Source organism: Echeneis naucrates, chromosome 5 (genome assembly GCF_900963305.1).
Source record: "Echeneis naucrates chromosome 5, fEcheNa1.1, whole genome shotgun sequence".
NCBI classification, from domain to species: domain Eukaryota; kingdom Metazoa; phylum Chordata; class Actinopteri; order Carangiformes; family Echeneidae; genus Echeneis; species Echeneis naucrates.
The window spans coordinates 23,154,947-23,170,919 of record NC_042515.1 but is presented as its reverse complement, the minus strand read 5'-3'; the positions used below and the strand labels follow the sequence as shown (position 1 = coordinate 23,170,919).

General features: G+C 40.6%; 1 protein-coding gene across 1 annotated transcript; it reads left to right on the top strand.

Annotated features, from left to right (window-relative positions):
* Positions 1–633: 633 nt before the first annotated feature.
* Positions 634–8,444, top strand: LOC115044280 (Krueppel-like factor 15). The gene is made up of 3 exons (XM_029503258.1): positions 634–777; positions 3,042–4,220; positions 6,581–8,444. Exons 2-3 carry the CDS (start codon positions 3,109–3,111, stop codon positions 6,747–6,749), a joined length of 1,281 nt encoding a protein of 426 aa, XP_029359118.1. The 5' UTR covers positions 634–777; positions 3,042–3,108; the 3' UTR covers positions 6,750–8,444.
* Positions 8,445–15,973: the final 7,529 nt, after the last annotated feature.

Genomic DNA, 15,973 nt, shown 5'->3' with positions numbered 1-15,973 from the left:
GTGATATATAAAGCTGTTCCTTGCTGTATTCATACATCTCCTGTATATTTGAATAAGGTGTTGTAGGATGTCCTTCCCTTTCAGACACCGGTGAAAGAAGACCACCACACAAAGAAACAACTCTGTGTGCGCTCAACAAAATTTACGTCTAAATCATCTTTGCAGTTTTTGTAAGACTTAAAAAAACATTGAAGATGCACTTATGTGGTAATCACGTGTGAAAACTTTGTAAACTTTGGTGAACAGCAAAGATCACGTATGCCTCCAGAGAGTATCCTACTGTAAAAAGTATTAACAGAAGAGCTGACTTGCTTCACTTTCTTCTTATCTGCAGCTTTTCCGGGTGGAGGGTGAAGAAGAAAAAACTGTTTTGGCTGAAACCCGTTCCGTTAATAGGTGCTCCCATTATTCGGCCCACCCTCTGTGCACACCATCAAAAGAGCACATTGTATCCTGTTAGTCGTGCCAGAGTGATCCCTCCATCAACACATGGCAGTCAGAATTTATCGAGCGGCGGCCAATCGGAGCGCCGCTTTTAAGGCGAGCCTCCACAGCGCTCGGCCAATCAGCGGCGGGGAAGGAGACCCGTGCCTCCGAGTTGTGCAGCGATGCAGTCACGTGACGCAAGGAAAAGGAATGCCAACATGGACCCGTGGCAAGGACGGGATGTGAGCGTGCTCCGACAATAACACGACGGAGGGAAAAGGAAACACGAAAATATTCGCAGCCCTCGACGTCGCAGCGTCCCCGCACCGACGGCCCGCCGGATCGCTGACGGTAGGTCGAGCCAAACGTCCGGGATTCTCCTGCTCGGTCCGCCCGGAGAGACGGAGCGAGTATAAATAGAACAATTTTTTTTTTTGAACCAGCCGAACTTGAGGATCGTTGATTCCTCTGCAGGCGCTATCCCACCCAGGCGAATTGGCGTGTAATCGACCCCAGGCTCCTCCGCGGACATAGTTTTAGTTTGTTTTTCACGGGCCGATCGGTTCCTCCGGCGGAGTTTTCCTCAATCATAAGCTCCGTTGTGGGCGCGTCAGTGTTTTTTTTTTTTTTTTTCCGTGCACTGTGTCAAGTCCGAGGCCCTGCTGCAACATGTGCCTGACGGTGTGACAGCAGCACAAACATCCTTTACATAATCATGAGGGATTATCCTCCCTCTGACTGCTGGATGTCCTGACTTCAAAATTTGGCATCTGCGGCCCTGATAGAAGATCGACAGAGTCTCCTTGGGGCCACTAGCCAATTAAAGTTTAACTTGCACACTATAAATTTGCCTCGTCAAAGAATTATCCCATGTATAGGCTTTGGTTGGTTCTCTCATTATATTTTCCACTCCCTCAGTAAATATACTGAACAACTGGGGGCAGACACATGCTAACTATTAAGAGCCATTACTTGGCGCGTCAACCTGTATTGCTTTATTTTGAAAGGATTTTGTTCATAACTATTGGTGGCTCCTCAGTTGTCCATGAGGCCCTCAAGCAGGATAGTCTGTCAGCAACTGGTTGGTCACTAATCTTTAGTGTTGTGTTGCTCTCATTTTTTTCCCCATCCTGTCTACATGGTTACGTGCATCTTAACAAGACACAAAATCTCGATTTTCTTCAGATGTGTGAATCCTGGCGCATCTGAAATATGAAACGCAACATGCAGCCTTATCATGGAACTAAGTAATAATTCACAGTTATCTTTTGGTAACTTATAGCAGAGGTGTCAATGTATCGTGCTGTTTGGTGCAAGACTGGTTCTGCATGTGTGATGAGTATTTGGTAACAGCACACTTTAGAGAAGCAAATGATCATTTAATTCTTGAATCCTTAGTTGGTTCATTGTATTCATCATTAATGGCTAACTGATAAGCAGCTGCTTTCTTGAGAACCTGAATTGTATTTGGTGAAAATAGAGTTTTGATATCTAAAGAAGAAAAATTGCAATATTACTTGAATTAAAAAATGTATTGAATGCATTTTATAGACTTTAATAATGATTTATCAGCATTTGGGATGCAGTAGCCTAAATTCAGTGAGTTGGTTTGTTTTTTGTAGCATAAAAAAGTAAATCCTACATAGAAAATTAAAGCATGGAAGCTACCGGGTTGCATGGTGGTTAGCACTGTTGCCTCACAAAAAGAAGGTCGTAGGTCCGATTCCTGGGCCTGGAGCCTTCTTTGTGGAGTTTGTAGTTTGTGCCTGCAGGCACTCCGGTTTCCTCTACAGTCCCAAGTCCTGCATATGTAGGTTGATGGGTGACTGAATTGCCCGTGTGAGTAGTTTATCACTGTAAGTCTGTATATGGTGGCCGTGCGATAGACTTTGGACCTGTCCCGGTACACTCCCTCCCCCCCCCCCTTCCCAGCACCCCTCAGGATAAGTGGTTAAAATCCAAAAAACATGCTACTTCCCCATCGTCTCCAACACTGTGGTGATTGTTAATTTTCTTCAAGTAAAATTTTATAAACAATCAAGTTGGTTAAATGTTAATATGCATAGTTCACTGTTTTGAGCATTAATCTGGTTACTTTGTTCATGATTTTTCCTGTACCTGCTACATTCAAATGTTTTATTGATTTTTGCCAGTGTTCAACAGTCAACCAGGTCTAGTTTATGGTGTAGACGCAAAAACAACTTAATCTCCAACTGTTTGTCTATCTGATGCGTAATAAAACATATTACAATGCAATTAATAATAATTTTGCTATATTTTTACCTCTTAAACCCATGTATCATAATGTTTTATATAAGAGTATATAATGATTCAATTTTATTTGTATGGTACCAAAATACAGCATTTATTAAGGCACTTTACAAGACAAAACTTAGTTGGTTAATACTACAGAGAGAAACCCAACAGTTCTCACAAAGAGCAGCACACTTGACGTGAGCAAGAGGGAGAGAGAGAGAGTGAGTTACAGTTACAGTGCTCAGTGCATCATGGGAACTCCAACCTTAACTACGATCTTAAAAAAAATCTAGGAATTTGGGCAGATACTCTGATTTCCTGTTTGCTAGTAAAATCCTGTCTCAATGTTACCTTTGCAGATTTTTGTGATTTCTCTTCTGGTTTGAATTTCCTCAACATCCTCTTCCCTGCGTTTGGCCTGGATCAATGGTGTCTCTTAGCAGCAGAACGCTGGGTCTGGAGAACGACCTGTTCAGGGACAGCAGCAGCAGCAGCCTGTTCTCCCTTAGCCTGGGAGATGGAGGCTCCAGCGAGCGGGGCAGTTTAACCTCCTGCGACAGCCCTGAGGCGGGGGACTTGGCAGCTGTGCACAGTTCCAGCCCTGGAGAAGAGGAAGATGACGAGGAGGAAGAAGAAGACGAGGATGACGGGGCACGCCTTCACATTCTTCTTGGAGTTGCAGAAGAAGAGGAACAGACCTGCCAGGAGCCAAAACTGCCTGAATTCCCTTTCAATCCCTCTTCCCCATTCTCCCCAACCCTGGAAGATATAGAGGAGTTCTTGAGGGAAAAGATGGAACTGGTCAAAGAAGAGCTAATGGCCCCAAAAGAGGAGGCATCCCCTCTCCCATGTAGTTCAAGTAGCTCCTCATCCTCCACCAGGCTCCCAGCCTCTTCAGAGACTTGCAGTGACCCAGGGACTAATGCCTCCAATTGCGCCTCCAACCCAAACAGCCCTCATAATGAACAGAACAGCCTCAGCCAAGCTGACTGTCCTGCTTCTGTCCAAGTAACTCCCTCACCTTCCACCTTAACCCCTTCAGTTCTTCTAAGTACACCTCTGGTTCTCCAACTCCAGCCCCTTCCTCTGGCCCAGCCACAGACCCCACCAGGCACTTCTCCTGGGGCCCAGAACGGCATCTGGCTCACTCACCTTGTCATGGGACTCCAGGGTGCGACAGGACAAAATGTCACGCTGCTGGCCCCACAAGTGCCCTCCACCTCCACCACCACCTTTCTATCAATAAACAGTGGCGATACCAAGTCACCTGATCAGAAGTACGTAAAGATTGCCCCGCTGCCCATCACAATGAGGACCGTAGAGATTACAGGTGTAACTGGGACAGGGGCGCAGGGCAATGGTCTTTTGAAGGCCATAGCCCCCCGGTTGACCAGAGTTCCTCCTACAGAGAGGGTCCACAAGTGCTCCCACCCAGGCTGTGGAAAGATGTACACCAAGAGCAGCCATCTGAAAGCTCACTTCCGCCGGCATACAGGAGAAAAGCCCTACACATGTAGCTGGCCTGAGTGTGGCTGGAGGTAAGTAATAAAATGTCAACTGTTCCAGGTTTTACTCTAAACAGTTCAAGATCAAGTACAGGCACTTTATCTTGATCGCCCCCATGTGATCTTTTGTCAAGATCAAGTGAAGGTACTTGATCTTGACAAAAGATCACATAACAATCATTTTAGGTAGAATCACTAACTGCTATCTGAATTCTTTTTACTTACAGACTTAGTTGAATTGTGATTTGTTGTGTATAATGTTGCCTGATCAACAAGCCTGTCACAATTCCAAGGCCCACCTCAACAATCTCAGCACCTTATTTCCACTTGGATTTTAACCTTAAAGTCCTCACAGGGACTTGTGGTTTACCAGTTTTATACTTTCTTTCTTCGCTTATTTCTCTGCCTGCTGCCATTGTGCAACGTGCCTCCTGTTTCCCCAGCCCCAGACAGGACTTGACCTCCACCGCTTTGGACTGCAGTTGGTGATGGTGGCTCTTGACGTTAAATATGGTGCTGGGGCCAGCTTGCACAGCAGAACAAGCAGAACACATCACCAGCTGCAGTTAGCTTACTAACCGTTTAACAACAGGCTGGTTGACGACAACCTAACAATGAAAATGCAATATTTGAACATCTGTAGCACATTTTGATTACATAATCTGTACAAGTCACCTGAAAAGATCGTGCACTATCTTTGGCCAACCCTAAGAACATGAAGGGAATTTTGGGAGAGTTTCTTGCTGGTTGATAATGTGAGAAGCTGCATTGGGAGGTTGTGATGGTCCTGGTTCTGAAAAAAGGTCAGATCTGTATCTGAAGGTTATTGAACGCTTATCAGATGCCAAAATAGTCAACAGGTTTATAATAGGTTAGCAGCTGACTATTGTAATATAACAAGAATGTGCATATACTTGTTTGTCCAACTCATTTCCTTGCTGTGTGATGATGTGACATGAAATGGCACCAAAACTTGAGCTGGGTTCCACCTTCTTGCTGGAAATATCTTTTGATACTTCTATGTTTATGGTCTCATAAAATAAATATCAGATTTTCTTTCCCATGGATTTCAATACCCTGTTGAGTCAGATGTCTGAATCTTTTTTTCTTTTTTTTTTTTTTTAATCAAAGGCCTCTCACAGTTTTTCAAAGCTAATGATAACATGTCAACATTCTTTACTTTATGCAACAACAGCCTGAATGTATCCAGTTCAATATTACAACCAAGGCATATCCACATGAAGCAGCTGAAATCAGCCTTCTGTGGAGGTGGCATGTTCTCTTTCTGCCTGTGTGGTTCCTTCTGGATACTCCAGCTTCCTCTAACACTCCAAACACGTATAGGTTTGGTTAATTATGTGTGATTTATATGATAAATTATGACCTGTCCAAGGTGTACCTGCACCCCAGCATTTTCCTGCACTCATAAGAAGTATTGATTGATTTTGTAAGATTACAGCATACCTTTCTTTCTCAATGCTACTATACCAAGTCATTAACAGTTGATTTTGTTCTCAGCAGGTGGCCGTTCGCAATCCAAATACCCTAAAAAAGCCACCAAAAATCACAAATCAGAGCTCCAGGAATACCATATTTTCTGCACTCTAAGGCACACTTAAAATCCTAAAATATTCTCAAAAATCGACAGTGCGCCTTATGTATGAATTCTTGTTGTGCTTACTGACCGCAAAAGAATTTTATGTGGTACACTGCGCTCAAAAATCTGTCAAAATGTTTTAGTGCGACTTTGGTCAGCGACAAAGCCACTCCGCTTGATGGATAGTCGGAGCATTCCCAGCTGACACAGGGACGTTGTGTTAACGTTGGTCCTTGGTTGGATATGGGTTGCAACGTTAGGTAACTAATTATGTAGTGCAAGTTCGACTGTTTTGTTTCGCTTTATAAATGTTTTATGATGCGCTTTATGGGCCGCAAAGTATGGTAATTTAAGCAGTAGTACTTCATTCCAGATATTATTTTCGAGCTTAATGCTTCATATCGGGCCAGTTTTACCTGAGATGTTAGGTTAATTTGAACACTTTTTTTTTTTTGGCCTTTAATAATCTCCTTTGCCAGTGTTAAGCAGTGGAGGTCACCTCAGTCATTTGAGTATAAAGTGTAGACTGCACAAAGTCCCAGGCATTTAAGAATCATCATCATGGATTTGTTGTTTGGTGGCTGTAGGTCACTCATCCACTGATACATTGCAGTATGAGGTCCACGTTCTCTCTGTGGACGAAGGTCTCCTTTTAATGTCTTTGATCAACACACCTCCCACATGTAGTTGTTCCTAAAGGACCAAAGTTTTTTCATGTGAACAAATGATTAATCCTTGAAATTCCCTTTTTACCAGTATTCCCTCCACCGCCTTACATCCACTCTCGTGTCTCCAGGTTCTCCCGGTCTGATGAACTGTCTCGCCACCGTCGCTCTCACTCCGGCATCAAGCCCTACGAGTGCTCACTGTGCGAAAAGAAGTTTGCCCGCAGCGACCATTTATCCAAACACACGAAGGTCCACCGCAGCTCCAGGCCCAGCAGGATTATCAGGGCTACCGTCTGATACTTTCGGCTGGTCTAAAAACCCTGCCTTGCAGCCCACACCAGCTCCTCCCACCTTGCCCGCCTCCCTGCCTGTTTGCCTGGGCTGGCTCTGATGAGGATGCAATCTGGGGTCAGGGAGGTCTCCCTCAGGATTTTTGGTGCTTTACAAGCAAAACTTTGACAAGAAAATATCAAGAGTTGGCTGCTGTTTGGCCCTCATCATTTACTTCATTCTTCACTGTTTCATCTGAGTACCTTGTCTTATACCAAGTTCACAGCCACCTCAGGAAGAACTCAGCTGAAAGTGGATTTCCTGGATAACACACACACACACGCGCACAACGCACACAACGCGTAAAACACACAACAGCAGACAGTCTTACAGAGAGGCCCCCTTGTGCAACTAATGCTTGCACCACTGCTCCTGTTACCAAGCTACCAGGTACAGTTGAAAGTAGGATGGTGTTGAGCAGAGAACAGTCATGGGAGCAATTGTAATTATGTTATCTGTTTTCTACTTTTGCATTTACTCATCTCTCTCAAAATTCAAATTTCAGGGTCCACACAGATAATATCTCCACAATATTTCTGTACAATGTTCAAGCTAACATTCACCCTCTAGCATCAAATCTATGTCATGTTATGGAATTATAAGGAATTATGATGGACACCATTTTTATGGAGAAGAGAGTGACCACTGTCTCTGTGGTGAGATTCTGATGAAAGTAGCAAAAGTCGCCTCAATGGATTGGCTTTTCTGAGTTTTGGTTCACGTTGTATGAATGGCACGGTTCTGCTCAGACATTCTTTCAGCCATTGTAAAGTTGTTTTATGAATCCAGACCTGGCCTTTTATTGCATTCGTCCAACTGCTATCCTCCCTGTCTTGACTCGTATGCCTTTTCTCAGTCCCAGTATGCCCTAATCTTTTTCAATGCCTTTGTCCACATGACGAAAACTTAACTTTATCCTGCTGTTATACTGTTATCATATGACTGCTCTTATTTAACTGTGATTCTGAGCAGGGAGGAAGAGTGGAAGGGTTGCCAAACCAGAAATCCCTGTTTTGACTATGAAAACAACACCCTCAGTGCATGACACTCTATAAGCTGTTTATGAAATTCTCTTGAAAATCACTTGCAGCCAACTTTTCGTGGCCTGGTTCAAAAGTGCTGCTCTTTCTTATTTACAGTAGCAGTTACTGTAAATATTTGTTTTGTGTTGGCTATAGCAGCAGAAAAAGCTAATACTAAAATGCTGGAAAGGCAGCTAACATCTATTCAATATTCTGTATTAGCATATTCAAAATAATGAGTACTGAACATAAAGGACATAGTTAACACATGTATAGCTTCTAGCCTTCATGCATACATACACACACACACACACACGTGTGGTGGTTTTTTTTTTTTTTTTTTTTAATCAAAGGATTTTCAATCAGTGCATTAAGCTATTCAGTCATATTTCTGAAGCAATTTTTCGTTTACTATGAGAGTTTGATTGTAGCGTAATCAATCTGTGGAATGTCAGGCTGATTATGGTCTGGGATTTGAAGTCCCACTCTACCCATTCACAAAACATTAAGCTGAATCTTCTGGTCTCAAGTGCACTTGTGTTAGGTGAAAGTCATTGTGCTCTTATGGCAGTTCCATGAAATGGAACCCCCCCCCAAAAAAAAAAAAAAAAACCTAAAAACAAACAAAACAAAACAAAAACATATTTTGGGGGCAAGTGAAACTGCACTCTGTTGTGTGGTAGCTTTTATCATTTGGTGCTTGTTAACTTACCAGTGCTTCACATGAGGAGACTGGATTGTCTCTGAACCAATGGACACTTATTATTACAAACTGTAGGATACTTGCAATCTTAATTTAGCTCAAGCTACATTGGTGCTTTTGAATGAACTAAAAGCATAAGAGCACCTTTACATGTGCACAGTCATCAGCATAGCAATCGTCCTCATATCTCCTAGCATTATGGATAGACTAGGTTTCATTCTTTCGAAAAACAACAGTCCTTAGTAAAGTAGAACCCCATTAAAACCAGACAGACAGGCAGATGTGTTTATCTGTCTGAACCAGTGTGGTCTTTGTGTCTATACCTCCCCCTGCTTATACTGACCTACATCCAGACCTGTATTCCCTAATCGTCATCCAGTTCTCTCTATTTCTCTCTCTTCCTGCCTGCATATCTGGCTAAAAGCAGGCTGTATTTTTTTCTTTTTTCTTTTTTTTTTCTCTTTTTTTTTGAATACAAGAAATGCTATTTTCTTATTCACTAAAATAAAAACAACAAAAAAAGAAAATGTTGAATTCTTTGGTTTGATGTTTTTATGAATGAAACATTTAAAAAATTGAGATCAGATGTAATATCAAAGGGGACTGTTGGTCTGCAGAACCTTTTAGCTTGTTTTGTTAGTTTTTTTTTTTTTGTTTGTTTGTTTGTTTGTTTTTTCTCCCCTGATCACAACTTTTCTGTTTTGGACTACATTCCACAGGTAGCTCATTGTAGTCATTTGTAACAACGAGCCCACAGGTAATTAAAAATGTTCAACTGTGATTTTCATCACAAATTACGGCAACAGTATGTTTTTGCTCCTTTTTGCTTTTGGTTCATGGTCCCTCTCACCAACCATGTTTTCAGATTTAAACCAGATTTTTCTAGACTGTACACGATTCTCCTAGCAGCACACTATTAAGAACCTGTTTTTTGTTTTCTCTTTATGAATCTGGGGTCATCAGAACAGATTTAAACAGAGGATGCTTATCTAGGCAGAATCACAACTCCAAATGAAGGTGAGTTTGCTCTCTGAGTAGTCAGAGTGGATGTGCAAAGACTGTTTGCTAAGTGCTTTATGTGTGTTTTCAATTTGCTGAACTGTGGCCAAGTAGCATTTAATCGTGTTAAGTACAATGTAAGGAAATGCCTTTAGCTTTATGTACGTCATGCATTTCCATGATCTGTTTTACACTTCAACTTCCATACAATTCAAACCCCACTGTTAACACCACAACATTTATTTGCCCGTTACTTTGTTTCTAAGTATAATGAGTAAGTTTTGATGGTTGACCTGTGAAGTCAAAATTACAAGCATCTTAGCAAACAATTGCCAATTTACACATTCAGCTAATGCGTTAGCAATGCAAACAAATTTGGAGTCATGCCTCTGCAAATCGGTCCAATATTCCTTCTCCTTGGTCTCTACTAAATGCCCAGTAATCAGTTTGTGTGTTTCGGTTTTGAAACCTCCAGTCTGTCTGCATTTTGGTTTTTAACAGTCTGTCAATCACAGACAAACCCTAATGAAAGCTTTGTGGTCTATGTTCTTCTAAATGGATCACGATTTAAATAATGATAATCATTTTGTATTGAAGACTTGAATCTAAAGACCATAAACTCATTCGAAAAATCTATACTGAGCTAATAAATTGAGTGAGGTACTAATAAAGTCACCTTGAACCTTGAACCTTGAGAAATTTGTCCATGTTGCCGCCAGACTTCAAACTGACTTTTCTTTTTACAACCAGCGGAATCAACCGCTTATCTTCATTAAACTGAACACAGATTTAAGGCAAGGGTTTTGCTTCACAGCTCCACATAATCCCTGGGGACTGAAACCAGTAAAAACACTGCAGTGTTCCCCAGCTTGTCAACTTTATCAACTAGGTTTATGCCAAGTAGCTTATTAAAACTTAATTGTTGAGAACAGAAACTTGTTACTGCTGGAAATGATGAACCTGAGCAGTAGATATATTGTCTTTGAAATTCCAACAGTGAAGGGAGGGGACCTCTTAAGTCAAGTAAGTCAAGCTATCTCTTAATATTACATGTAACCATGTAACATGTTCAATTTTAAGATTTAAAAACCTTTTCATGAGCACGTATACAGCTACACTATTTTAGCCACCAAATCGTTGATACAAACAGCAGCTTTTTTGTCATGGGAGACAAGTTTACCAGGCTTGTGTCCTTTCATTGTTTCGCTAGTCACTGCCTCTATACTAATTTGCCCAGCGACTGTCTCGCTGAAATGACACCAATCAGAATTTCCTGCAGTGTTGAACAACTGCAGTGATTACAGCATAGAGTGGGTGGCAGGATAACCACATCAAGGCCGCTCCAGTGAGCCTCTGGATAAGAAAACACGCAGCAAGCTGTCCAATTCTGATCTGACTGCTGCAGTACGGTGTCATTTCTCCCAGTTCAATATTAAAGAAAGCAGAAAGGAGGCTGCAGATCTGTTGTCATGCATAACAGGTCGGAATTTCTGGCTGTTAATGCTTTCTAGTTATGTTTGGCTGGGAGGGAAGCACCCGCAGGAAACTGGGACCAGCTTCAAAGCAGAAATCTGTGTTGCCTCCTTTCCTGCTCTGCTCTTTTTAACTGTTATTAATCTGGAATGACGCCATTTAAAAAACTGCTCATCTGATTTCTATTACACTGTTGTGATTTGTAAATATTTGCTCATAAACTTGTGTTTGAGGAGAAAGTAGGCCAGATCTGTTTGGACAGACCAGAGAAGGGGGTTTCCTTTTAGAAATGAAACGTGGCCACAGGCTGTAATGTAATAAGAGCAGCTAACAAAAAGTTGTGACCAGAGGTTACTATAGGACAGAGCATTGTGCTGTGTTTAAAGAGGAAGAATACTGCTTTTAAAAAGCTACAGATTAACACTAATATGTAACTATGACACAAACATTGTCCTTCTAACACTTAAGATTAGAAGCTGCACCTATCAGACTTTTTATGTTTATAATTGAAGCACTGTGCAAATTGAAAGAAATTGCTCATATCAGACAGAAAATTACCACTCTGCACTTCCTCACATTATGAAAGGGGACAAACTTTGTAAAAAAAAAAAGATCCTGAAAGATCTGTAACACCAAAGACTTAGTTTACTTAATTACCATATGGCACAAAATACAAGTCCCGCCTCCCTCCAAAGCAGCTGACTGTGTGCTTTAAAACAGAGTCAAGATCAAAGCAGACATTTTGCTGCACTAACACAAGCATGCAGCTGTAAATTCTTGCTAATATGTAACCTGTGAAAAAGGGCCTTTTAACACTAAGCCACTAGAGGACACTGTAAAACTGTAACAATAATATAAATTTTCCCCGCCTTGAGAATTTATTGATTTTCTCAGAAGGTAAGTTTGATTTGTCTATCACGCTTGCTATTCAATTAAATGCTAATTGTATTCCCCTATATGCAACTCACAATATTACTATAAAATAACGATAACTTTATTTGTATAGCAGTTTTTTCATTGATGAAACAAGGCACTCCAAAGAAAATGTAAAAAAAAAAATAAAAATACATCAACGACAACCCAGCAACACGGAAAAAGATCAACAGACAAAGAACCAAATAAAACAGGGATCATAAAACATCAGGGATAAAAGTACAAACCCCAATTCCAATGAAGTTGCGATGTTGTGTAAAATGTAAATAAAAACAGAATACAATGATTTGCAAATCCTCTTCAACCTCTATTCAATTGAATACACTACAAAGACAAGACGTTTAATGTTCAAACTGATAAACTTTATTGTTTTTGTGCAAATATTCACTAGTTTTGAAATGGATGCCTGCAACACGTTTCAAAAAAGCTGGGACAGAGGCAACAAAAGACTGATAAAGTTGATGAATGGTCAAAGAATACCTGTTTGGAACATTCCACAGGTGAACAGGTTAATTGGAAACAGGTGAGTGTCATGATTGGGTATAAAAGGAACATCCCCAAAAGGCTCAGCTGTTTACAAGCAAAGATGAGGCGAGGATCACCACTTTGTGAACAACTGCCGAAGTCCAACAGTTTAAGAACAGTGTTTCTCAACGTTCAATTGCAAGGAATTTAGGGATTTCTTCATCTCCATAATATAATCAAAAGATTCAGAGAATCTGGAGAACTTTCTACACATAAGTGGCAAAGCCGAAAACCAACATTGAATCCCCGTGACCTTCTATTCCCTCCGGCGGCGATGCATTAAAAACCAATATCGTTGTGTAAAGGATCTTACCATTTGGGCTCAGGGCCACTTCAGAAAACCATTGTCAGTTAACACAGTTTGTCGCTACATCTACAAGTGCAAGTTAAAACTCTACCATGCAAAGCAAAAGCCATACATCAACACCATCCAGAAACGCTGCCGCCTTCTCTGGGCCCTAGCTCACTTGAAATGGACAGACGCAAAGTGGAAAAGTGTGCTGTGGTCTGATGAGTCCACATTTCAAATTTGTTGTTGGAAATCATGGATGTTGTGTCCTCCGGGCAAAAGAGGAAAAAGACCATCCAGATTGTTATCAGTGCAAAGTTCAAAAGGCAGCATCTGTGATGGTACAGGGGTGTGGCATGGGTAACTTACACATCTGTGATGGCACCATCAATGCTGAAAGGTGCATCCAGGTTTTGGAGCAACACATGCTGCCATCCAAGCAACGTCTTTTTCAGGGACGCCCCTGCTTATTTCAGCAAGACAATGCCAAGCCACATTCTGCACGTGTTACAACAGCGTGGCTTCATTGTAAAAGAGTACAGGTACTAGACTGGCGTGCCTGCAGTCCAGACCTGTAGCCCATTGAAAATGTGTGGCGCATTATGAAGCGCAAAATATGACAACAGAGACCCTGGACTGTTGAACAACTGAAGTCATACATCAAGCAAGAATGAGAAAGAATTCCACCTACAAAGCTTCAAAATTTAGTGTTCTCAGTTCCCAAAACGCTTATTGGGAGTTGTCAGAAGGAAAGGTGTTGTAACACAGTAGTAAACATACCCCTGTCCCAGCTTTATTGGAACGTGTTGCACGAATCAAATTCAAAACGAGTGAATATTTTCAGGATTTGTAACTCATTGTATTCTGTTTTTATTTACATTTTACACGCCCCAACTTCATTGGAATTGGGGTTTGTAAATTGGGACTGGACTACCTGTGATTGTCTCTGCTAATGTTACCTGAACCCCAAACAACTTCAGAAAATGACTGTCAGATCCAAGTTCAACAGTGAGCCCTGAAAATTCCCCGCCATCAGACTCTTTTTTTAGGGTTCAAGGTTCACCATTGAGCTGCCACAGGAACATAAAATTTCAATGTATACCATCAAAATTAATAGCTGTAAGATCAACGTGTTCTGTTTAGGGGCAAATCTTACCTGCTGGCAGTCAAAGCTATAAATGCTACTTTTTTTTCAATCTGGGTTTGTCTTGACAATTTTTGTTAACACAACTTACATTACACATTCAGGCAAACATGAAAGACGAGGAAATAATCAGAGAACCAGAGTTTTACGCATTCTCGTGTAAAACTTTGTCAAGCTGATTTAATTTGTGATTTTAGACATTCAGATTTTATGTTCCGCCCACTGTTGAAGTTGCAGACATGGCTTAGTCAGTGAGTTAGTCCAGCAGAACAGCTCATAAATAATCCCCCTCACGTCTTTCACCACATCACATCAAGAGCTGTTTAGTTGAGTTGATGTTTTTAGACTGCCATTAGGATTTTGTGTTCTGATGGGATGCCATTAAGTACAAAAGTGTGGGCATCCTTGCAGTTAACCTGTGTTTAAAACATGGTGAAGCTCAATTCAGCTGCACGATTGCTCTCTTTCAGTCCAGATAAATGTGCAATATATTAAACTAAAATTTGGTGAGAGTTGGTTTGTGCTAGCTTGAGAATGTGGCCATTTAGGGGTTAAACTAAAAACATACATTTTCTACTGAAGGCCACATTAAAAAAAAGAAAAACAAAAATCAGTATAGCAAGCATAACTTTAAAATGTATAGGGAAAAGAAACCAGTGATTAGTTTGACACCTCATTTGCATTGGATTTTCACATCTTAGTTATTTTCATTAAATAGTAAATTAAATGTTTATTGCATTCAGATATATTTGAAAATAGCCAAATACCAACATCCGTCACAATGCAATTGATATGAAAACATCTCTCAATTTGAATGTAGATGCAGCTGTGATGGATGATCTTCTCACTAGGCAGTAAAAGCAGCCTTGCCACGTATGGATATTACGTCATAAAATTCAGTGAACTCATTTGTATACATGTAATAGAAACCTGAAATTTTAAACTTAATCCTACTGCATTCTGTTGTGTGCACGTGTAGCCACAGTAGTTGTATCCACAAAGCTGTTTATCAGCATGGTCTTATTATAGAAATTCTAAGCACAATTTCTATGAGAGAGAAAAAAAGAAAGCCAGTTAAATGTGTTTTTGGAGCGGGCATAAAATATGCATGTGCATGTATATGTATATGCATATATACGTATGTCATTTTGAGATGGTGGGGCAAGCCTTATGTGTGTGATAACCCATGTGAGACTGGTAGCTTGGCTTTTAGCCCAATGCATGTTGCGATAGGCTATAAATCATAAACACAGTGCTGAGAGGAAATATAATGTAGGTATATACTGGACAGGCAATACACTGCCAATAATATTTTCCCTCTTGGAAATCTTCTTCGAAAACATAAATAAATTTAAAAGCGCCTTCATTGGCACTGTATTGATATATTTTAGAACTTGTGAAATCAAATTCAAATGGGTTTTAATTCATATCATTATTTTGATCTCTTATACTACTGTTCATGTTCGGATTGGCGGCAACACATCGTAAACTAGATGCCAATATTAGAGAAATAAACAGCAGGTACATTTGGAGACACCATACGTGTGTATTTCTGTGGAGGAGTTTTGCGGCTTTGTGGTAAAGTTTCCACAACTTCAGACACACAACAGTAAAAAGAAACGAGGGAGGAAATGACATCAGTCTTAGTTTTATGGTACATTTATAGCTGTCTTGAGCATCGGAATTTGGATCTTCTTACAGAGTGGCGCTAAATATTGGAGGCTTTCTGTCACTGGAGATTTTAATTTGTAACGGCGAATATAAAACCATGCAAAACGCATAATCTATTAAAAATTGTTGGGGGAAAGTATTTTATTTGGCCTAGTGTAATAAATTAAAATATAAATTCAAATATTCTATGTTTTGGTGTTTGTGTATTTTTTTTTCTTAATAATCTGGTAATGATAGTCCTAAAATGTATTACTACCGCCAACTTTTACACTTCCACGTTGTCCCAAAAAGCAGCTGTTAATTATAAATATTTTAGATTCAAACGAATAGCCATTAACTCACAAAAGAGAAACAAAGCACTCTTGAAAAGACGCAACGTGGATTAGTACGAGGTGCCTTGAATGCAACAATATTTCCTGTTCAAAGGATATA

Coding starts and splice junctions, on each gene's coding strand:
- LOC115044280 (XM_029503258.1), top strand. CDS start 3,109: ATGGTGTCTCTTAGCAGCAGAACGCTGGGTCTGGAGAACGACCTGTTC. Junction 4,221..6,580: donor TGGCCTGAGTGTGGCTGGAG/GTAAGTAATAAA, acceptor TCGTGTCTCCAG/GTTCTCCCGGTCTGATGAAC.